At 37.2% G+C, this 23,706-nt stretch overlaps 1 protein-coding gene across 1 annotated transcript in view; it reads right to left on the bottom strand.

Annotated features, from left to right (window-relative positions):
- si:ch211-196i2.1 (collagen alpha-1(I) chain) overlaps nt 1–22,169 on the bottom strand; it is a 170,673-nt gene extending 148,504 nt beyond the window's left edge. Inside the window, exon 1 of the mRNA XM_038268314.1 lies at nt 21,890–22,169. Coding sequence (XP_038124242.1) covers nt 21,890–22,001 — 112 coding nt within the window. The 5' untranslated portion in view covers nt 22,002–22,169. The remainder of the gene's footprint in view (nt 1–21,889) is intronic.
- Nucleotides 22,170–23,706: the final 1,537 nt, after the last annotated feature.

Raw genomic sequence — 23,706 nt, 5'->3', positions numbered from 1 at the left:
AAAACGTGTCAATATTCCTCCATACTGCTCGTCCAATGTATTCCAAGTGTCCTGAGTGGGTAGCATCCAGAATTTACTCGAAACGAAGTCATTTAGAATGTTTTTAGAGCATAAACAGTAGTGTATAGGATTTCCTGAAAGCGCGCGCCTGCGAGTTCACGAGTCTACGGAAACCGCGGCAGACCAAACCAGATGAAAGTGCGCATTCAGCTCGGCAAAGAACTCATGCTCTTCCTCAACACTGAAGTCCTCAGACATTTTTCTTTCGTTGTTTCTTTCTTTGCACAGGTAAACAGCACATTTCTTCTTCTACGCTTGCATTATCGGCAGAGCAGACGCTGAATGCGCACTTTCATCTGGTTTGGTCTGCCGACTTCCGTAGCGTTCAAGAAATCCTATACACTACTGTTTATGCTCTAAAAACATTCTAAATGACTTTGTTTCGAGTAAATTCTGGATGCTACCCACTCAGGACACTTGGAATACATTGGACGAGCAGTATGGAGGAATATTGACACGTTTTTTGTGGACTTTTATGGACCTTTCTGCCTCGGGCACCATAGACCTCCATTATTTGAATGTCAGCAGACAGCAAGAAGCCTCCCAGATCTCCAGATGCATTTGAGATATCAAAAAAGTACTCCAGAGTGTTGTTCAGCATGGGGGTGAGTAGAAAATGAAGGCTAATCATGTTTTGGGTGTACTATTCCTTTAATAATCTTTCATAAAGATGCAGCACAAATATGCAAGATTATTCAACTGTTAAGATCAAAGATCAGCACCCTTTTTTAACCCTTAAAGCTGTTTTTGTTTTTTGTTTTTTTGGCCCAGCTAAACAGAATCAGCTCTAGAGCCACTTAATCTTTTCTTTAATAGGTTGATCAATTTTGATAGAAAACTGCATAGAAGGCATATAGTTTGTAACCTATATGAAAAACAAAATAACAGAACATATGTTTACACCATTAGTGTCATTTTTAATGTTAGGTACAACATAAAGTGGTCTGGCGTTTCTTACATAACCTTCACATTTTTAAAAGATTTCTTAATTATTATGCATTTTTGGTGAAAGTTATTAAGAGCCACATTGGAGTATCCATATTCTTGTGCTATAAAGACAATGATGACTCATTTTAGTTCATTTTTCTAAAACATGTGGTTGTTTCAAAGACTTCGTGATTTGATCCATTCCAACAAGATCGCCAGGCTGTTTGGAAGAGAATCAGGCCCACAGCATCACGGATCCTCCTCCATTCTTTAAAGTGGGAATCAGATGTACGTAAAACATTACAGTGACTTCGAAAAAATAAATGAAAGGGACAGTTTTAACTAGTATTACTTTAAAGTCATAGTTAGAGGTACTAATGATTGCAGCACTAAGGATTTTAACTAAAAGTATATATGGAATCTGAATCCTCAAAGTTCATAATACCACCTGCTTTTAAAAAGTACAGGTCGATTTCTGTATGTTGCTTCAATAACATATTAACTTATTTTATTGGATTTCTGGGGATTTCTAACAATGTAATGAAAATAAAGTGCTGTTAATCAAATTTAAAAGAGAAAAGACCTAAATGATTTATCTTTCCCAAATAACATCTCTGTTATTCCGTTTTCTCCATCTTATCCAGACACACCTAACATGGCATTAATGTACTTGTAAAAATTTTAAATACTCCTGTAAAAAGATCCAAAATATTTTATTGTGTGTTAAAACCAGCCTAAAACCCAGTTAATCCTGACCCTGAGAGTCAGGAGCCAGCGAGCTGGTTAACGTCACACCAATAAAGTGGAGAACAAAAAACATTACGCTTGAAAACTAATCCTGCCCAAACAGAAAGTCAAGGTCTCCCTGGTCAGAAAAATGTCACTGTTGAAATACAACAAGTGATTCATTTGGAGAGTTATCTGATTTTTTATATCAGTTCATCCCTACAGTAATCAGGGGACCCCACACTGCTCCCCGGGCGCCGCACAATGGCTGCCCACTGCTCCCAAAGGGGATGGGTTAAAATGCAGAGGGTGAATTTAGTTGCTTTGTACTTGTGACAGTGTAATGACATAAAAGTTTAATTCTATTCTAAACTGTAAACATCATGATGGGGGTGAACCTAAATTGTAAAGCAGTAAACCCAATGAAATGGACCATTTTTAATAAAGTTTATTTATATCGTGCAAATTCTCAGCACATCATCTAAAGGCATTTTATAGACAAAATACAATCAGATTGGTTCAAAGTTTCTGTCAAGGAAAACCGGCTGATTGCATCAAGTCATTGACTTGCATATACCATAATTCCTGCAATAACAATGACTAGTTTTTATTCATATAACAGTCATGATCCTTTCCAGCCATGATGTGGTGTTTTAGTTCAGGAATGACATCCATGAACTTCGTCTGGATGTTTAATTACACCTGAACATTCAAAATCTTATGCTAAGTGGTAAATTAAACGTGCTTTAGACTAGAACCCAATCCACCCAATCAGGCAGACGGCGACTGAGAGTTAAGCACCTTGCCAAGGAACACATCAACATGTGCCAAAGAAGGCTGGAATCAAATCTACATATTTTGGATTGGAAGACAACCAGTCTTCCCATTTGACCACCCTTGATTGTCAAATCCCTTTCCAAACTTCAATCAATTGATTAAAGAGAGAAAAAATAAGTTGGTTTAATGCTGACTGTGGAATGTAAACCCATTTGCCAACTGAACGAGAGTGTACACCAGGAAGAATCACATGTCCCAGTGCAAGTGGATTCACTCCCCCTCCCTTGTGTGCTTTGTGGTTGGAGGGGAGTTTGCACACTCCAAATGGCATTCTCTGCGATGCGGGAGTCTGGGGTGAGTCTGCCGAGCTGAACTGAAAACAGTTTTAATGTGCTCTGTTCATCCACAGCTGTGTACTGCTTAAAAGAAGCTTAGTTTTGTTTTTGTTTTTTTTTTAATAAGCAGATAATTGCTATGTTTTATCTGCAACAAATGTGAAGAAAAAAATATTGTAAGAGAGTGAAGATCCAAGACTCAGAGGACAGGGTGAAGCAATAGGGAGCTGCTTTCTGCTCAGTCTGAAGTAGTCAGACTATGTGAGGATCCATCACAGCACACAAAGGTCAAAGGTCAACAAATTTTACATTGCTATAGGGTGGAGCTCCTCACCCTAGAGCAAAGGGAGTACCACGCCAACATGCAGAGAAAGCGCATTTCAGCAGCTTGTGTCCAGATCTTTTTCATGATTCAGATCTCAAGATCTAATTGACAGGTTTGTTGAAGCAGTTGTATGATGGCATCTTTGACTCTAACTTCACACCAATAGGAAACCTCATGGGGTCCTTATAGCCGCTTGTTTGCTTGCTCAGGTGAACCATCAGAAGTCTGTTTAAGACCCTCATGATGTCAGGGCAACAGGTCTTTAGTTATTGAGAACTGTTTAACTGCACATCTAAAGTATCCAATTGATTCCAATGGCCGAACACACAACAACAGACTCCAACGTCCCTGACTGGGAAAGTTCTCAGCAGGATGGGGTTCCAAGTGGTTAAAGACATCAGTTTCCCGAAAACAGGTTGCTCTTGTACAAGCTGTAAGAACTGACAGAGTCTTGGGTTCTGGTCTATTGATGGGGTTTTCAGAAAGAATGAGCAAAAGTCTGTTTAGTCTCCAATTTAAGTTCTGTAGTTTATGCATCAAATGTCATTTTGCTTAAAGATGAAATTAATCATGATCCGTCTAATTGGAATGCATCAATTTGCCGCCATGTGATTGGCTGCTTTCATGTCTTTGTTCCGTACCCAATGAAGTGTCAGGTTCAACTTAATTCCCAGTTTAATTATGGAAAAGGTTTTGTTTTTCTTGACATCTTGTTCTACATTAATGGACCTTTTGGCATTTTGTTATTACATATTTTCTTTTTCTATATTTTTCACCACTTGTAATTCATCGCTGGTCTACATCCACTCACCAAAAACGTGTCTTTCAGTAATGATAACCAGTTTTCTCATTTATTTTCTTATCAACAGCCTTTGTTCATTGCATAATATTTAGTTGACTTGTTTTTCCTTCCTAATGATTTTTGGCTTCCTTTTCCTATAAGACTTTTGCTATGATAGAGAAAGTGCTTAGACAATTTTCTGCATTTAGTACATTATAGATCTTTAGCTTTGCCAGGTTTTAAATAAGCGTTTCAGAACTGGTTCCTCCTGACGTAATCCCTTTTTCTAACAAGCAAACTTCATGCCAAAAAAATGTCATAATTCATGAAGCAAGATGACTTTCAAGACTGGAGGAAAGACAGTCAGGCTAACCTCAATCAGCAGATCCTTAGGGGCTAAAAACCCTGGCAAATACAGGTGCTGGTCATAAAATTAGAATATCATGAAAAAGTAGATTGATTTCAGTAATTCCATTTAAAAAGTGAAACTTGTATATTATATTCATACATTACATACAAACTCATATATTTCAGATGTTTATTTTGTTTAATTTTGATGATTACAAATGACAACAAATGAAAATCTCAAATTCATCATATCAGAAAATTAGAATATTGTGAAAAGGTTCAAAATTGATGGCCCCTGGTGCCACACTCTAATCAGCTAATTAACTCAAACCACCTGCAAAAGCCTTTAAATGGTCTTTCAGTCTAGTTCTATAGGCTACACAATCATGGGGAAGACTGCTGACTTGACAGTTGTCCAAAATACGACCATCGACACCTTGCACAAGGAGGGCAAGACACAAAAGGTCATCGCTAAAGAGGCTGGCTGTTCACAGAGCTCAGTGTCCAAGCACATTAATAGAGAGGCGAAGGGAAGGAAAAGATGTGGTCGAAAAAAGTGTACAAGCAAGAGAGATAACCGCACCCTGGAGAGGATTGTGAAACAAAACCCATTCAAAAATGTGGGGGAGATTCACAAAGAGTGGACTGCAGCTGGAGTGAGTGCTTCAAGAACCACCACACACAGACGTATGAAAGACATGGGTTTCTGCTGTCGCATTCCTTGTGTCAAGCCACTCTTGAACCACAGACAGCGTCAGAAGCGTCTTGCCTGGGCTAAAGAGAAACAGGACTGGACTGCTGGTGAGTGGTCCAAAGTCATGTTCTCTGATGAAAGTAAATTTTGCATTTCCTTTGGAAATCAAGGTCCCAGAGTCTGGAGGAAAAGAAGAGAGGCACTTCATCCACGTTGCTTGAAGTCCAGTGTAAAGTTTCCACAGTCAGTGATGGTTTGGGGTGCCATGTCATCTGCTGGTGTTGGTCCATTGTGTTTTCTGAGGTCCAGGGTCAAAGCAGCCACATACCAGGAAGTTTTAGAGCACTTCATGCTTCCTGCAGCTGACCAACTTTTTGGAGATGCAGATTTCATTTTCCAACAGGACTTGGCACCTGCACACAGTGCCAAAGCTACCAGTACCTGGTTGAAGGACCATGGTATCCCTGTTCTTAATTGGCCAGCAAACTCTCCTGACCTTAACCCCATAGAAAATCTATGGGGTATTGTGAAGAAGAAGATGCAATACACCAGACCCAACAATTCAGAAGAGCTAAAAGCCACTATTAGAGCAACCTGGGCTATCATAACACCTGAGCAGTGCCACAGACTGATCGACTCCATGCCACGCCGCATTGCTGCAGTAATACAGGCCAAAGGAGGCCCAACTAAATACTGAGTGCTGTACATGCTCATACTTTTCATGTTCATACTTTTCAGTTGGCCAACATTTCTATAAATCCTTTGTTTTTATTGGTCTTCAGTAATATTCTAATTTTCTGATATGATGAATTTGAGATTTTCATTTGTTGTCATTTGTAATCATCAAAATTAAACAAAATAAACATCTGAAATATATGAGTTTGTATGTAATGTATGAATATAATATACAAGTTTCACTTTTTAAATGGAATTACTGAAATCAATCTACTTTTTCATGATATTCTAATTTTATGACCAGCACCTGTATGTGAGAAGAGAATGTGACAGACTCTACAAGTCAATCAGAGGAAAGCACACAAAAGTCTAGCAAATTAAATAGGACATGACAGACAGCAATGGAAAGATCTCTAAATGCTGGGGAATAGGTCACTCTGAGGAAAATTAATGAAAAAGGGGAAATAAAAACAGATTTTTGTACGACCTGCCCTCTAGGTGCACCATGTTAGGTCTGCAAGGATCCTACCAGATATACCCTGTCAGTTCAGATCTCACATAAGTCCAAAGACCTAAAATCAGAACAACTGATAAGCATCTTCACTTATTCATCATTTGAGTTGAAGTTTTCAAACAGTTCAAAACCTTTTCATTTCATTCTGTCATGTTATCCATTCAACCGAAAGACTCAACCCAATTATGTCAAATAGATTTACAAGTTCAATACAGACTTTAAAAAGTGATAAACACTGGTCAGCATCACATCCATCAGAAACTCTGAGTTTTGTCTGCAATTCTGTTTCCTTTTCATTGTGTTTTGGTACTTTATTTTATACGCATATGTTCAAATTCAACTGATAATAAAATGGTATTTAGTCAATTACTGTTATAATCTAACACTGTCATGGTAGCCTTTACTGATATTGACTTTGTAATTATCTTTTGGGACATTGTTACTGTTTTTTTGTGTTTTTTAATACTACTGTTCTCCTAAAATTGACAAAGAGACCTTTAATGGACTATTGCATTTGTGTTGTTTGATAAAGACAAAAGTTTTGTCCATCAAATCAGGACATAAAAGTAGTTCAAAACACTTGTGTGTTCCATTTCAACTTTTCATGGCAATTAACCACAAAAGCATTACTGTTACACAGACAGACAATCTGTATTGGGCTCCGATGTTGTTTTAGTGGTATTTTCCTGTATATATTAGGAAAGGCTAAAAGTCTTAGCAAAGGTAATATTTTCTATACAGAACCTAGTGTATATTTGGCATTAACAGAAGAATACATATAGTATCTCCATAATTATCACTGGCTATCAATTGGAAATCAATGCTTACCTGGTATTTTATAGTCCAACTGGAATTGACTTTAAATTCATGTTTAATTATTTCTAGGAAGAAAATAATAAATAGAGCTAATTTGAACTTTGTTTCAAAACATTTTTGTCTAACAATGTGCTGTACATGCAAGAATTGAACTGCTCTGTATGCTTGTTCATGTGGATGTGGTTTTAGCAACATAAGCAGTTGACCAGGATATGTTTACCATTGTCATCCTGTTTTTTACTTAATAGGTAAAAAGTTACACAAGCAGCAACACTTGCTGCTTGTGTCTGCAGGTAACTGTCTCCAGGTAAGTCCCTGATTATTGGAATTGACCCTTTTGGTAAAATAGAGATGACAGTTGTGATGGCAAGTTGTTCTAATGTTAGTGTACTTCCACAAATTAAGCTAATAAAAAAAATAAAAATTCACAGTCTGAATTGTTTTTTTGGCTGATATTAAATGAAGTCCGACACCAACAAACATGTTTTAATATGAAAATGTTACCCCTGGAGCACATTAAGGTGATTTTATTAGCAGAGAATACTCTCAGAGTATCCGTTCAGTAATTCGGGTTATGGTTAACCCTGTTGTAAACTGCACATGTTTATTATTTGCATTAAATACCTAATTTCCTAAAAAAAAAAAAATGTTTTTTTGCAGAAGTCCAATGTGGCACTGTTTCTGTCACATGCACAAAAAAAAGAAAATAAAAAAGCCAAAACACCAGCTGTCACTGTTTCTTAAATGTCAGTCAGCTTAGTTCTCTGAAACTTTTTTTTTTTTTTTTTTTTTTACTTGACTGACCATCCCGTGGCCTAATGGTGAGGGCATAGGGCTTGGAATCCCGTAGTTGTGAGTTCACTCCCACAGACTGAGCAACAGTCTGCTCCCCGGGCACCGCAAATGGCAGCCCAATTCACCCCAAGGGGAAGGGTCAAATGCAGGAAGTGAATTTTGTTGCTCTGTACTTGTGACAGTATAATGACAAAAAAACAAAAACAAACTGGAAATCCCCCTACATTGCCTTCGCCTCTAACAGCACAGTGTCTGCTGTGGATCATATCGACTTTCCCTTGACCTGCAGTGCCCAGGAGTGTATAAAAAAAAGATTGCTGTACATTTACTTACAGGCAAGGTTTTGAAAGTTATCCTCAAAGATATAATAAAATTATCAAAAGATCTAGAAGGGGGTACAGTTACCAGAAAAGAAAAGATTCCACCGAAGAAAACTATAAAGTCCAGAAAAAAACAAAGCCTTCAAATTCAGGGAACATCTACAAGGTCAAAAGAAAGAAAGATGGAAGAACCTTGAGAGGAACCTGTTAGATGCAGGAAAAATATCTGGTCAATTTGAGGAATGTAAACTGAATAAATCTAAAAGACAACCTTTAAGCTCTGTTTGATTTATTAACCTCTAAGTTCAATGAAAGTATAGGCTGTTACTCTTGTAAACATTTTTTTTGGGCACAAAGTGAACCCCAGAGAACATAATTTTTGAATTGTCCTCACCATGACATGACTAGAATGTTCATTACAACCAGAGCAGTCATGCATGTTTATTTAGTCATGAAGCACGCTGGTTTTGTCATGGGGGGAGTTTCAATAAAAACACAGGTGGTAAAATGGCTCTTTATTATTTATATATATATATATATATATATATATATATATATATAGAGCTGTCTGTTTATCTCAGGCTGGGACTGAGTTTGGAATCCCTGCCCCTCCCCCCTGTGTTGTAGGGACAGAACCTCCAGGCCTTTGACGGAGTGTCTCACTGGTAAAACACAACATTACATAACCAGGCATCTATTTGGCAGCAAAAAAAGAAAAAAAACAACATTTCAAGACTGTTACATGAGCTGCACCAGTTAGAGCTGACCCTCTGGTTCCACTTTGACGTTAATGATGAATTACGATAATGACACAGATTAGCATGTGTCATGATGTAAGGGTTACAAATAAAACCAGGCCCTGCCAGACAAACAATCTGCACCAGGTTTACCTGGGGTACTAAACTCATTACAATGAAGCAAGTCAGAATGGTTCTACAAAAAAAAAAAAAATTTGTAATATGGTAGCAGACGATTGAGATGAAGAACGTAGCTCATTGATTAACATCTTTTATTTTTTGTCTTTTTATCCACTTCCATTCACATGTGAGATCAAACATTTTCCCCTTGTTCACTCTAAAGGGGTTCCACAAGGCTCTGTACTTGGGTTCTGATTAATCCAGTTTACACTTCATCAGCTTATTGGATCTTCTGGCAAATATACATTTCCACTTCCATTTAGATAAGCTATAAAGCTTAGATGACAGAGTAGTACTTTTTTATTCCAACATCAAATTTAAATCAATAGGGTTATTTGTTTCAGATAATTGTTAAACCAAGATAATCAAAGGGAAAATGTATCAGTTTCAGGTCTTTCAAATGCCAGAAGAACTTCCTATTTACTGAATCTGAATTGGGAAAGGAATCTTAATTTTCACCTTATAATGGTATTGAACCTAAAACACAATTATTATGTTAAATAGGACATCTTCAGTTAGGTTTTTTGGGATAAAATAATTTACAAAGAGCCGAGAGGTATTAAAATCTTCATTATATTACTTTTCAAAAATATTGATTATATATAAATAATCAGTCTGTGTGCTAAAATAAATAAATAAATAAATAAATAAATCTATTATAAAGGGGAACTGATAATCAATATAATACGAGGTATAATTGTTTGAGAAGAGTCTCTTCCTTTGCTCAAAATATTCTTCCTTGTTATCTCAGAATTCTCTAAACTTACTAACTTACAATAGGGGCCATTTCTGATTTTTCTTTTGCATTTTCTGGGCAGATGTAGGTATTTTCCAAAAAAAGACATAATTGATATAGTTTTAAAACAGTGCCTATAACTACAGATGGTGCTGCACTGGTGTTTTGTTGCTATAAAAATAAATTATTTTATAGCTCCTATTTTAGCCCACTGTTTCTAAACCCCGGCCTTCAGGCTCCGCTGTTCATGTTTTATGTTCATGTTTTCCCAGCTGTCACACCCCTGAGCCAAATTAATGGCTGTTAAACAAGCCTCTGCAAAGCTTGGAGGCTTGCTGAGGATGTAATTTAAACATCTGAATCAGGTGTCCTGGAGCAGAGACATCTGAAACATGGATGACAGCGAAGCCTGAGGACTAGAGTTGATAAACACTGTGCTAGCAGTGCAAATTAAACTACATCTTCAATTATATACTAGTTTAAGAAAGTAACTTGAACATTTCAGATTGTCACTTTTACTTTAATATAATCTAAATTCCCCAAAGGATGTTCTCCAAAAACGTAACCTGGAAGTTTGGGACACTGTCGAAAAGTAGCCTGTGAGCTTTCTAAGAGGTGAGTTTCAAGAGGTGTCAAAAGTTTCAGAAAGTTACATCCAAGCTTTATGATGCAACCAATTTAGTATGTTCAAGAAAGCAACTTAGGCTCCGTTCACACTGCAGCCTTAAGTGACCCAAATCCAAATTTTTGCCCATTTAACCTGCATCTGATCTTTTTATTACTCTTTTCAGGCTGAAGAACACAGGTCTAAATTTTTTCAATGTGATCCAGGCCACTCGGCTATGTTTTTCCTAAATTTTATACATATCTGATTTTATCCAATACCCCCTGTGTCTGAACGACCAGGTTTCATTCATGCAACCTGAACATCATTAATACTCAAAGGTCCCTATTATTTGTTTTGCAACGCAGAAACATGGGGGAAGAAAAACAAGAGAGAGCAGTCTCTTTTTGACCTTCTTGAAAAGATTGCTTTGTTAATGCGCTGGCTCGGGTTGGAAAATAAATGAACGATCGCTAGAAGCACTCAAGCCCTACCATCTACGTTTACTTCTGTGAAAACAGAGCATGCTTGCTTGTGAGGTCATTGCGTCTTGTACCACGCATGCGGGACACTTAAGTTGTATGAATGCAGTTCACAGAGGAGATCACATGTCGCATATATTTGGAAATGTAACCATGCAAAAGAATTGGATTTCAAACACACAAAAACACGGAATTAAGCATTAAGTCCTGCAGTGTGAATGTTGCCTAAATGTACAACAACTAACCTGCAAATTCAACAGAGCATCTTGTCAGTTTCTTGAAGCAACTGGTAAAGCTCTAGAAAGTTATTCAAGAAACTGACATATACTTTATATAATTTCATTTATGACCTGTTGAAAAATAGTGAGAATTCATTTTTTTGCACAGTGTCAACAATGGAAACCTCTCCAGATCTGGTACAGAATATTCCTCTTGCCTTAGCTATTAACATCATCTGAATGAAAAAGTCAGAATCCATCCAAGAAAGTTATCTTAGGTTTGAAGTGGTCATCTTGACAAGGACATTTTTTTCCCCCCAAGATATCAGGAATACATATTCAGTAAAACGAATACATATCAAAATGGCTTGCCTTATCCAGTTATGACCATGATAACATTACAGGTTTATTTCTTGAAATGTAGTGGATCAATGTATTTCATTTAGGTAAAATCATCAGGCAGCAACTGACGATGGATTCAAAAAACATTCTAATAGATGTTGAATTTCTCATGTGGTTCGTCCACAGTTTGATTCTGTCTTCTTTTTTACAGTAAATTTTAAGTGGCCGTTTCTAGCCGCTTCGGATGTCATCATCCCAATAAATGGTCGTCATTAGCGGTTATCTGTCCCATGGAATGGCTTCACATTGTGCCAGTAGGCTAAGTAGGTTTTTATCACTGAATGAATCCTAATCCTAACCCTAAAGTCAGTCCATTTCCCCCCATGGAATTAACTAATCTATTTATGTGTAATCTGGAAATAAATTCAGTAGTTCTTAATGTACTACTGTAAATGAAATGATCTGCATGTCGCTCATATTAAAACAAAAAAACAAATAAATCTCACATCCTGTCAACCGAGTTACAGAATCATCTCCATATAAATATTTATCGGTGAAGAAAATGCAGATCATTCTTTAATAAGATCCTTGTCAAACAGACATGCAATGTTTGTTTAAAAAAAAAAAAAATGTGTCTAACAGACCTAGTAATTTTTTTTTTTCTTTATTGTATGGACAAAACTATGACCGAAATCTCCTGACATAATCATGAAATAAAACATGACTGGCCCTAATGAGAGCTGAGACAGAGTACACCAAATTTACTGAACAAAACCTGCTGCCGACCAGATTACCTCTGGGCAGAACAGAGATTTGAGTAAACTCTTTTTGTGAAACGGAAAACTCAGAGTTTCCCCCATTTCAGGTTTAGAAAACTTAAGAGTTTTTTCTAAACCTGCTTCGTGAAACAGACCCGTTCTTTAATGTCTCCCACCGTGATTTGATCAGTAATTTTTCCAGCTAATCCCCTGAATTTTTAATTGGAGGAAAAAAGTAAGCACATGTCGGATATGTATGGGTGTAATGGACGGAGAGGTACGGGTGAGACACGACTCTCACAGTCTCTCCCCTCTGTCCCATGTCATTCTTTCAGCCGTAACAACAATTAAACCCTTTAATAGTATGCACTAAAAAAATTTTTCCGAGCTCTCTTTGAACGTACTATGAGCAAAAATATGCTAAAGCTTAGGTTCAACAAAGACATGAGGGCATTATAGCCTTCTGGTTCTCATTTCAATGAATATACAACTTTTCCTTATTCATTGTCCTAAAAAGAAGAAAAAAAAATCATTCATTGAGTGTCAAAGAAACATTTTCAGAATAAAGTTAATTCATCAGGTTTATAGTACAACAAATTATAATTATCCTTTGGCCGATACAATGATGAAAAAAAATAAATAAATCAATATTGACAAGTAGGGTGTTCATATGAGACAATACCTGGCATATTTACTGACTACACATCACCATTTAGGTTTAATTAGCTCATGTTCTACCACAAAAACCTAAACCTGGATTATACCTTGCTCTAACTCAGCGCTTTGCACTATTGGCTGATCGCAGTGAGCGCTATTCACCTCTACGATAGGACGCTCCCCCACACAGCCTGCCTTTCATACACTCTGATCGATTCAGGGAAAATTTGAATGGGAGATTGGAGCTAGCAATCCAGACAGAGCTGTCATTCTTTCATGGAGATTGAAAACATTGATTACAGAGCAAAACGTGATGGAAAGAGATATTTAAATTCAATTCCGTTTATTTATATAGTGCCAATTCACAACACGTCATCTCAAGGCACTTTACAATTCACCAGATCATACATTCAAATTGATTCAGTTTTCTATCTAAGGAAAACCAGTTGATTGCATTGACTCACTGACTCCAATGCAATCCCTCACACTAAGCATGCTTGTAGCGACAGTGGAGAGGAAAAACTCCCTTTTAACAGGAAGAACCTCCAGCAGAACCAGGCTCGGTGTGAGCGGCGATTTGCTGTGGCCGACTGGGGTTCAAGGAGACAGAAGCAGAGATACGAAAAAGCAGCAGTAAAAGGCGTCCCCGTCCAGGAAACACACAGCCAGGCAGACAAGCACCGAGCCAACTCTCATGTCAGAGGACACATATAGGCCAGCTAAAACATCTGTAACTCAGTTTACTCAATAAATACTTAATCTATAAGATTTTCAACAAAATAATTTAATATTTATATCAGTGTTAAAAACAACCGAAGGAAGAGAGGCAGTGCTAAATGGCTCAGTGGCAACATAAGAACATGCTTCTATTAATTTGTGCTAGGTGCTTGGCTCCAGGTACTCAGAGATTCACTTCCATACAGAAACCCCACAATCATATCTTCAGGTAACACAGAGTACATGTCAGACTTAATAATATTACTTTAGCCATAGTTTCAAGGTGTTGCTTTATTGTATATCTCGTACCATGTCTTTCGGTTGTGCTGTTCTTTTTTCATCTCATTACAGGGGATGAAGCAGACTGAAAATGTTTTGTCATTGTCTCCTTTCTATCATCTTTTTTTCTCTCTTTTTTCCTTTTCTTCTTCTGTTTTTCTGCTCCATTTACATTGCAGTGTCCATATAAACTGTAAAACTCCCTGCATAATTAAAATAAAGCAATTTATATGCATCAAAAAACTGGAGCAATATGGCAATTGCCATACTGCTACACTTGTGAAAGTAAAATCTGTTGGGCTCTTTTTGGCATCAAGACAATTATTCTTATTGCCACATTGCCAGACAGGACACTGTATAAAAAAAAAAAAAAAAAAAAAAAAAAAAAAAAAAAAAAAAAAAAAAAAAAAAATTGTTCTAGGTAATATGTTAATGTTAGATTTTGTGTGCTGAATGGTGATAAGACCAGATTGCACAGAAGTATAATAATGTATGAAATGTTGTTTGTTACATTAACTAGCCCTGCAACCACCTTAAAAAGACCACATTCCTCACACTTTTGAAAAGCTTGAGACATCCTTGGTAAAGCCTTCGTAAGTAATCACATACCATTAAAACAGGTCACATAAATGTTGGAATCCAAACTGTTTACAACCACAAATTATGCTTAATTACCAAGTAAGAACACAAACTGACAAATAAAAAGTCACATTGCGTTTAAAAGGTAATACCTGTAACATGACGTGCACGTCACTTTAGCCTCGTTCAGTTAACATCCCAAGGCAGGTGTTCAACATTTGCTGCTTCTAAACATGCACAACAAATGGATATAATTACATATGTCAACACATCAGTCAGAGCGGAATAGTTTTGGAAGAAACAACTAGATCATCAACTTCCTTTTTCTCCACTTAAGTGTCTTCAGTGCATCTGCAGGCTCTTTGTGGTTAGTGGTGGGAGGCGCACTGAGAAATGACTTGGAGTAGTCATCAATGAGGTCATGTTGAAAGACTCCAATAGACAAAAAAAAATAAAAAATTGCAAACATCCAAGGAACTTTGTCTGGACATTTTCACACCACTATCCTCCATCTGGTTCTGGTTGGCTTAGAAGATTACGGTGGAGGAAAAAGGTCTGGGTCCAACATGTGGACTGCACCTCTTCCTCCTGATCCACCTTAAATCTCGTTAAGTTAACCACAAGCTGGGTCCGACTCCGCATCCAGAAACAGGACCTCAGACTCTGCAGGAAACCTCTCCACTCACAGGGCCGCACATGTGAAGGTTAAAGGTTGGCTAATTGACCCCAGATTGTCTCACCCAGGCCAGAGATCATATGCGATTGATCCCACATGCCTGGATATGGATCTGGCCCCATGTAACTGAAGACAATGTGAGCTTAACCGGCTTTAAACAGATGAAGCCTTGACGACACAGCTCTGGATAAGCTTTTGATCTTATTGCTCTCCACGATTTAATGAGGCGATACGCTAAGTTATGGAGCTTAGCAAAGTTCACCATGATGTTAGAAGGAGAGTAAGGATAAATGAGACATAGACATGCGAGTGTGGCTCTTCTACCTGCTAATGTGTTCAGATTGACAAACCCTTTCAGGCTTTCTACACTTGGAATCATGAACCTTTTGAAAGGGTTTAGGGGGCAGCAACCCTAAGGAAGGAGCACGGTTTTCTCTGGCAGTACTCTACACCTGTTTGTTGGGTATACTGTATTATCAATTAGGTTTTTTCCTACACTTGTCTTATTGAACAAATACCTTCAAATGTGACAACTTCATGAGACATCTGAGCAACCTCAGCTGACGTAATGTTTTCCTGAATAATCCCACCGTAATTTGGATGTGGCATATTGTTTTATTTGATCATGCCCCAAATATTAAGGGTAAGAAAACCTGTACTTTTTACTTTAAAGAAATTCCTGAAGTATGTGATGCTTTTCTCACAGGGTCAGAGGTTACACCAAGCTATTCCAGAGATATAAGAGTATCCCAGCTGGATATAATACTACGGGTGAAAGATGGATAGAAGGATAGGTAAATGCTGGGGATTAAAAATGACAGCAATGCTGAAACTGAAGGAGGTTATATGGTAACTGGGAAGCAGCTGTGTCCTCTTTGAGTCTTTCATGTTAGAGTGAATATAGAGCAACATTAAGATTGCTTACACCTTGGGCGTAGGAAACCCACATGGATCTATGATGTTCCAGATAACAGACCTGCTCTGAACTATACCTGCATATGGTCCACATGGAAGTCTGTTCATCCTTTGCGAGAGGAGAAAATATCTGTGCAAGAAGCATTAAATCTGAGAGAAGAAACAAAGATTTGAGAGAGAAGAGAAAATATTTGAGAGAGAGTGCATGTTTGAGTGTGAGCATTATAAGTGCAAGAAGATGAAATTCTTTTCTCAAATTGAAATTATGTGCTCTTGCATTATGGCAGGATAATTCTCACATATTAGACACCTCAAACATGGTGATAAGAAATCGAGAAAAGAAGAGTTTTGGTTGTACAGGGACTTTTCTTCCAGCCACACCACAAGCACAGTAAATCAAACAAGATAACCTTGATGCTCCTGATGCACATCAAGCAAAGGTCCTACAGACCGTTTCTTAAAACTGATACGGCATGTGAGCACATTTACGGTCATCCGAGGATTCAGGTGGCTGAGGGGCATTAAGAAATAGACTAATCATCCAGGTGACAATTTTGAACTGATATTACTGCTTTTCTCTGTATCAGTATTGGCCAGTTGTGTTCCCCCTTCATCTCTTTGGTATCTGTATTTATTTGTTAATAAATGTTTGAGACTTTTGTGACATTTGTTTTCATAATTTCATTTTTTACCTCATGGAGAATGAGAAAACAATACAGGTGCAAAATAAGAACTGGCTCAAATAAATATGCAGCAAATATTGTTTGGAATGATGTCTAAAATAATCCTCAATTGCTAATTATCAGCTTAGATGAATCTCCAGCTTTTGGGGTTTTTTTGTGTCATTTTGTAAACATAAAGTGCATACAAAACGAAATTTCGTTTTATACAGCTTTGCAACAGTGAATGAGCAGCAGCTTAGCTGTGAAAAAGAACATTTCCATTCATAAGGTACTGCAGTGATCAAATGTAAACTGTGTGGAAGAGACAGGATTCAAAAAGGCATTGATGTGGAAGTTCAGAGCAGTGCATAAATATATATGGTGCAAAAATACAATAGAAAACATTTGATTTGAGTTATAAAAAGTTATACTGGTTTTTACTGCTCCTTTAGGTCAGGATCACAAAGGAAAGAAAGCTTCTAAAGAACCACATCTGAAAAACACTACATGAAAGAACAGCAGCAATGATCGGGATAAAGTGATCTGTACATCATCAAGAACAACTGACAAACTCATGGGAAAACAAGTGAGATGAAAAGACTTTGTTCTGAGTCAGAAGCAGATCCTTTTCCTTTCATGTCTGGATTACATTTCTTCCACCTGAGATTTCAGAGCTTCGCTAACAGCCACACAGCTGGATGCAATCAGGACGCGGGGAGCGTCGTCTGTCTCTTTTGGACTCAGATGTGTCCTAGTTTGGGTGTGCTGTGTGACTCTGACATGGGGACCAGTGTTGGGACACATGTAGGCCTGGGGAGAGATCCAATCCAAGCTTGGTCTTGAACGCATCAACAGCTCGCATACAACAAGTGAACTGTGGTAACTTTGTCACCATCGGCGCTTTAGCAAAGAGGATCCAGACCTTCACAGAGCCGATGTGTCACATCGACTTTGTAAAAAAAAAAAAAAATCTATTTTAATTAACAGAGTACAGCGGCGTAGGAAGCGGGGGGGACGGGGGGGACATGTCCCCCCCAATATAAAAGCCAGGTGGATATGTCCCCCCCAAAAATTGTACCGCAAAATATTAGATTTTGACATTTTTTTAACTAGCGTGCTTTTATTTTGAAGGCGCAGCATAGCGTTACGTCACTGTACTCCCCCTCCCCTCTCTGAACTGCTGAGTGTTTGAGCACTCAGTCAGCAGGGAGGGAAACGGCGACACAGAAATCAGAAACTTGTGAAAGACGTAAAATAGTCTGTCGGGATGCTGCTATGAATATTGCCCATTTATAACGTTTTGTTTTTAGTTCACTTTCATATATAGAAACTTAATCTTTTTGGTTTAGTCATCTTAGTCTTGTACGGAAGAGGATTAGGGCCACTGGAAAAAAAAAGTTAACTGATTTTTACTTTTTTTTTTTAGTTTAACATGGGGGGGAAAGTCAGAATTCTGACTTTTCTCAGAATTCTGACTTTTTTCTACTGACTTTTTTCTCAGAATTCTGACTTTAATCTCAGAATTCTGACTTTTTTCTTCTGACTTTTTTCTCAGAATTCTGACTTTAATCTCAGAAATCTGACAGATGATTAATATTTCTAATCAATTTACAGTGTTTTTTTTTTTTTTTTCGGGGGGTACTTATACAGATACATAAAAACAAGTAGGTCTAACTAAAAAATAACCAGAATATATGTTTAGAGTAAAGATTGACTAGTGTTTACACAAGCACACAATTTCAAATCTGCTGAGCTTGCTGTGCAAGAAAATGTAAAATATACGTATAAAGAAATATAACAGGAAGTACTGCTAAAACATAAACTAAATGTTAAATAATGTAGATATTGGTTTAAAAAATTCTTCAGATTTGGAAATTTGGAAGGAATACATAATTTTGAAATTAATCAACAAATCTGGTAAAAAATAAATTAAAAAATAAAAGTTGCACCTTTTTACTTGAGGAATTTGTTGAATAACTTCATAATTATGAGTTTAACTAGTTGGAGGTAATGCTACACTTCTCTGCTTCCTGTCCTGCTCATAAAAGGTAAACATTATGAACCCACCATTCATTTTCTACACTATTTGGAAAACACAACACAAATGTAATATAACAAAAGTATGTTTAACAACAAACATTTTAGCATCAAGCCATAGCCATGTCTGTTTTAGAGCCTAAATCTCTTGTTTTAATGACCCTCTGCTCCTCCATTAATGAGGGGACCCCTCGGGCACGTAAAAAGTTGCCTAATTCTGTCATTTTCCACCAATGTGTCACTGGCCACCTCAAACAACTCACATCTTTGTCAGTGAAGCTGAGTGCTTCACATCTCTTCCTTCATGGTGACCATCTACATTAAGATCCAACATTCTGAGATTAAAGTCAGAATTCTGACCTTTTTCCCGTATTAAACTGAAATAAAATTTAAAAATCACTTAACTTTTTTTTTTTTTCAGTGGCCCTAATCCTCTTCCATAGTCTTGGGATGATCACTCATCCTATATTTAACTGCTAACTTTCTCTAGACGTTTGCCACGCTAGCCAACATGTTTTTTTTTTTTATAGATCTCATTTCAGTACAATGCCACCACCAACTAAAAGGCTGAAACAGCAGTAGGACTTACTCAGATTTTTAAAAAAAGAGAAACGTCAGTGTGAGTAACAGTCACCTAACACAACTTGTGTTGAAATTAGCCCGGTCTGGGCGTGCGTTTAACGAGGATTTTTTTATTTTTTGCGTGGTTTTGATTCCCCGAAATGGACAGATGTTATACCTGCCGTACTCCTGATCGTTAGTTAAAACCACAGGGAGAATTAATTTTAATTCTTAGCAGCGGCGGATGTATTGGTTGTGCAGCGGACTGCTGCACAACCACTAATTAACCAACTAATTAACTTCTGCACCTTTATTTCCTCAAATAAACTGCTGGCTCCTCTTTTTAGACTATAAACAGATTAACACAACATTGAAAACTCTGTAGTTTTCTCTGTTCTGTACTGCAAACTGGAATTAAAGGCGCCATTTCTACCAAAGGTCTGGACAGACTGGCGACCTGTCTAGAGTGTACCCTGCACCAGCACCTCCCCACCCCACTAAGGGACAGGGTGTACAGAAAATGGAAGGATGGATGGATTTATACCAAAGGTTTAGAATGCGTTTTTGAACCAGATGCTTCAAAGCGCCTGTCCATAATTCTTCAACACACTGTCTGCTCCCTCTGTCAGTCAACCTGTATAAATTCATTTTTGACCATTATTGCAAGTTTGACAAAATAAAACATATCAAACTTTGCACTTCTGTGGCCTACTGAATTGTTTTTAATCCAACTGAAATATTTACATTTTCTAGTGCGTATGCGGACACTAAATATGCCAAGGGCTGAAGCCCTTGAAAGACATCTCCCTTTGCTTAATAAAAGACTCCAGTCATTTTGTTTGGTGATATGCTCACATCTTATGAACAAATGCATTATGTAAATTTTAAATGCAAGACACATTTATAAAGGAATAAAGTAAAAGATTAAATAGCCTTTTTTTTAAGTAGCGTACTTAAGATATGTTTCTGTTGAATACGAATCTCAGATTTCCGACATGTGTCCACCCCAATAGTAAACATATTCCTACGCCCTTGACAGAGTATGTTTTCCACAGGAAAGACTTCCATGTAATATATTCAACTTTCTTAGGATCTCTTGAAGTCGTCTTTATCAGTAGCTATCTGGGTTTCCTGAAGATCTCCAAAGGGTTCCTCCAAAGTTTGACAGCTTCCATGATTGTTTTTCTTGTAGGGTATCCAACAACAATTTTGCAATTGGTACAGGTTGGATGGATGTTTTATTTTACTTACAAAGGACAATAACATTTATAAACTGCTTTGTTTAAATAGCATTTTAAAGAAGGAAAAAAACAGAAAGAAGGAAAAACGAGCATTAGGAGGATGGACAATATTGACTGAGAATGTAATCAGACTGCTTTGTAAAATTATTGATATAATGATGACACTAATGATAGAAAGTTTCCTTTAAGGTAACTTAGGAATGTGAATTGCTAAGAATTTGGTGATAAGATACATGTGCAACAATTACATTTATCCGGATATATCCTAAAATAGTGCAATAAATCTATTGTTACTTACATCCTTTGTAACTGTATGACTGCTTGAAAAACAAACCTAGACACATGTTGCATTAAGAAATTAGATCTTTATCACTAAAGTGTGAATTGTAAGTGCTTTGAATTATTTATTTATCTTTTTTATTTAAATTTCTGAATGTTCACAAAAAAAAACATTGCATAAATATAAAGAACAGGAATTATGTTAATAATGTGTCCGTTTGAGAGGGTTTTCAAACATCATGAACAAGAGTTTACAGTTTTATCATATTCTAAAAGGTAGAAATTAGCAGCTTTGATGCTTCAAGTAAAAAATAAAATACATGACCTAGTAATAAGCAAAAAATTGCTAATTTGATTACTGCATCATCAACTTTTAATCAATTCCAGTGTGCAGAGAGTCATTTGTTTAAAACAATAAACCTTATTACTTTGCAATGAAGATTAATTATCCCTTCGCTGAGGTCTGATTTTTGTCCTTTTAAGCAAACAAGTTGGATTCAGTTTCATGTTGAAAAATGGGTTTATCATCAGACCCTGAGCATTAATTAATGTATGAATAGTTACCTAAAACAGAAAATATATATAGTATATTTTCATGTTGAATTTAATTAAAAAAATCACACAGAATCAATCTGTTTCTAAAGTAAATATAGGTTTATATCTGATTGGTGAAGCTAAAGAGAGCGGTATTAGCCCCGCCCACTAATTATGAGCTGACCTGATTAAATAATCAGGTTTTAACAAGAGTCTCGCAAAAATATCAGAAGACTTGGAAAAACTTCGAAATTAGACCATTATAGTAACTTTTCATAACTTAATCAAGCAAATCATTTAAAAATATCTAGATATTCGTTTCTAGACGCACCGACTTTTTCTTTGTTTTGTTTTTTTGTTTTTTGGGGGGGCGTCTTTACTGCTGCAGACCAGCATCAACAGGTCAGGAAAAAATTCAGAACATTTCAAAAACTGAGCTCAGATGAGATTTAAAAACCTTAAATGCGTTAATAATAAATATTTCATAAAACACGAAGTCATATTTTCCTTTAAATTTCGTTAATTCCTCATAATTCCTGCAGACCACAGACCTACTGGGGGAAAGGTTGACCTCTAGGGGCTCCACAGGTGAGTCTCCCTACCTGTTGGCAGCATCCCGGATCCAGACGCGCCTCCAAACTCCTCCTCGGATGAAGAGGCGCTCCTGGTCAGCAAGCTGAGGAAACAAACTGTCCATGTTACCCAGACAGACATCTCCAAGCCTTCAGTCCTCCTTCCTGCAGACTGGGAATCTTCCTCCTGGAAACCAGCTCCAGTCACACTGAAGCAATCAAAGCAAAGCGAGGAGCATCTCTCTCATCTGAGTTAAGATGAACAACTGGTCCGTTTCTCCAGCTGCTGTAGCCTGCTCTTCTCCTTCTCCTGCATCATCTTCACCAAGGAGCCAAACAACAAGCTCCGCCCACTTCTCTAAAACGCTGCCCAATCAGAACCCCGTCCGCATCTCATCTTCAGGCCACTTGCCAGGACAATGAGTGCGCATGTCAGGGATCAGAAACCTGCAGGTTGTGTCGATGAAAAGACGCTGAATCGATGTCAGTCAACTTTATTTTACACGGCAATGCTCATCACCTAAAAAAGTTGATTGTTTTCCTTTTCCAGATAAAAAAAAATAGTTTAACCTGACAACACATCTTTATACGGAAGAGGATTAGGGCCACTGAATAATAAAAAAAAGTTATCCGATTTTTTAATATTATTTCATTTTAATATGGGGGAAAAGTCAGAATTTATCTCAGAATTCTGACTCAGAAATCTGAGATCTCTTAGAATTTATAACAAAAATCTTAGCATCAAGCTGTGGCCATGTCTTTTTTAGAGACTAAACTAGCTCTCTTGTTTTAATCACATTCTGCTCTACCATATATGAAATAGCATCACCGGGGACCCCTCGGGCACCTAAAAAGTCATCCAACTCTGAAATTAAAGTCAGAGAACAAAAAGGTCAGAATTCTGCAAGAAAAAAAAGTCAGAATTCTGAGAGAAAAAAAATTCTGAATTGTGTGAAAAACAAAAGTCAGAATTCTGCAAGAAAAAGTCAGAATTCGGCAAAAAAAAGTCAAAATTCTGAGATTAAAGTCAGAATTCTGAATTTTTTTTCCCATATTAACCTGAAATAGCATTTTTTAAAAATCTGTTACCTTTTTTTATTTTTTTCAGTGGCCCTAATGCTCTTCCGTATATTTATGTACAATCCTCAGATCAAAAAAGAAATGTATATCACCTTCTCGTGTGTGGTTTACTCCAGAAGGTTTTCTTCCATGCTCTCCAATCTTCTCTGTCATTGTCATCCCACAGCATAATGTTTGACTCGCTGGTTTAAGCAGGGGAACCCTCCGTGCGATGTATGATTTCAAACTATAATGTCTTAGTGTATTACCAACAGTAACCATGGAAACGATTATCCCTGCTCTTTTCAGGTGTAGTTCTTGGCTATTTTCTCACAATTCATTGACACCCCATGAAGTGAGATCTTTTATGGAGCCCCACTCTGAGAGAGATTGACAGTCATGTTTACCTTCTTCCATTTTCTTTTTTTCACCGAGTCGCTTGGCCATTTCCCCATAGCCTCGTAGAGGTGTATAATTTAGTCTCTAGTGTTTTTGGCCAACTCTTTGGTCTTGGCCATGTTAGTAGTTGGATTCTTACTGATTGTATGGGGCGGACAGGTGTCTTTATGCAGCTAACAACCTCTAACAGGTGCATCTAATTAAGGATAATAAATGGAGGGGAGGTGGACATTTTGATGGCAGACTAACAGGTCTTTGAGGGTGAGAATCCCAGCTAGATGGTTGTTCAAATGCTTATTTGCAGCTGTATCATACAAATAAATTGTTTTAAAAAAAATCATATATTGTGATTTCTAGTTTTTTTTTTTTTTTTTTTTTTTTTTTAAGAT

The sequence above is a fragment of the Cyprinodon tularosa genome, unplaced genomic scaffold (genome assembly GCF_016077235.1).
Source record: "Cyprinodon tularosa strain WSP-4 unplaced genomic scaffold, ASM1607723v1 ctg7, whole genome shotgun sequence".
In the NCBI taxonomy this organism is placed as follows: domain Eukaryota; kingdom Metazoa; phylum Chordata; class Actinopteri; order Cyprinodontiformes; family Cyprinodontidae; genus Cyprinodon; species Cyprinodon tularosa.
The sequence above is the reverse complement of the archived record's forward strand: the minus strand, read 5'-3'. Positions and strand labels throughout refer to the sequence as shown.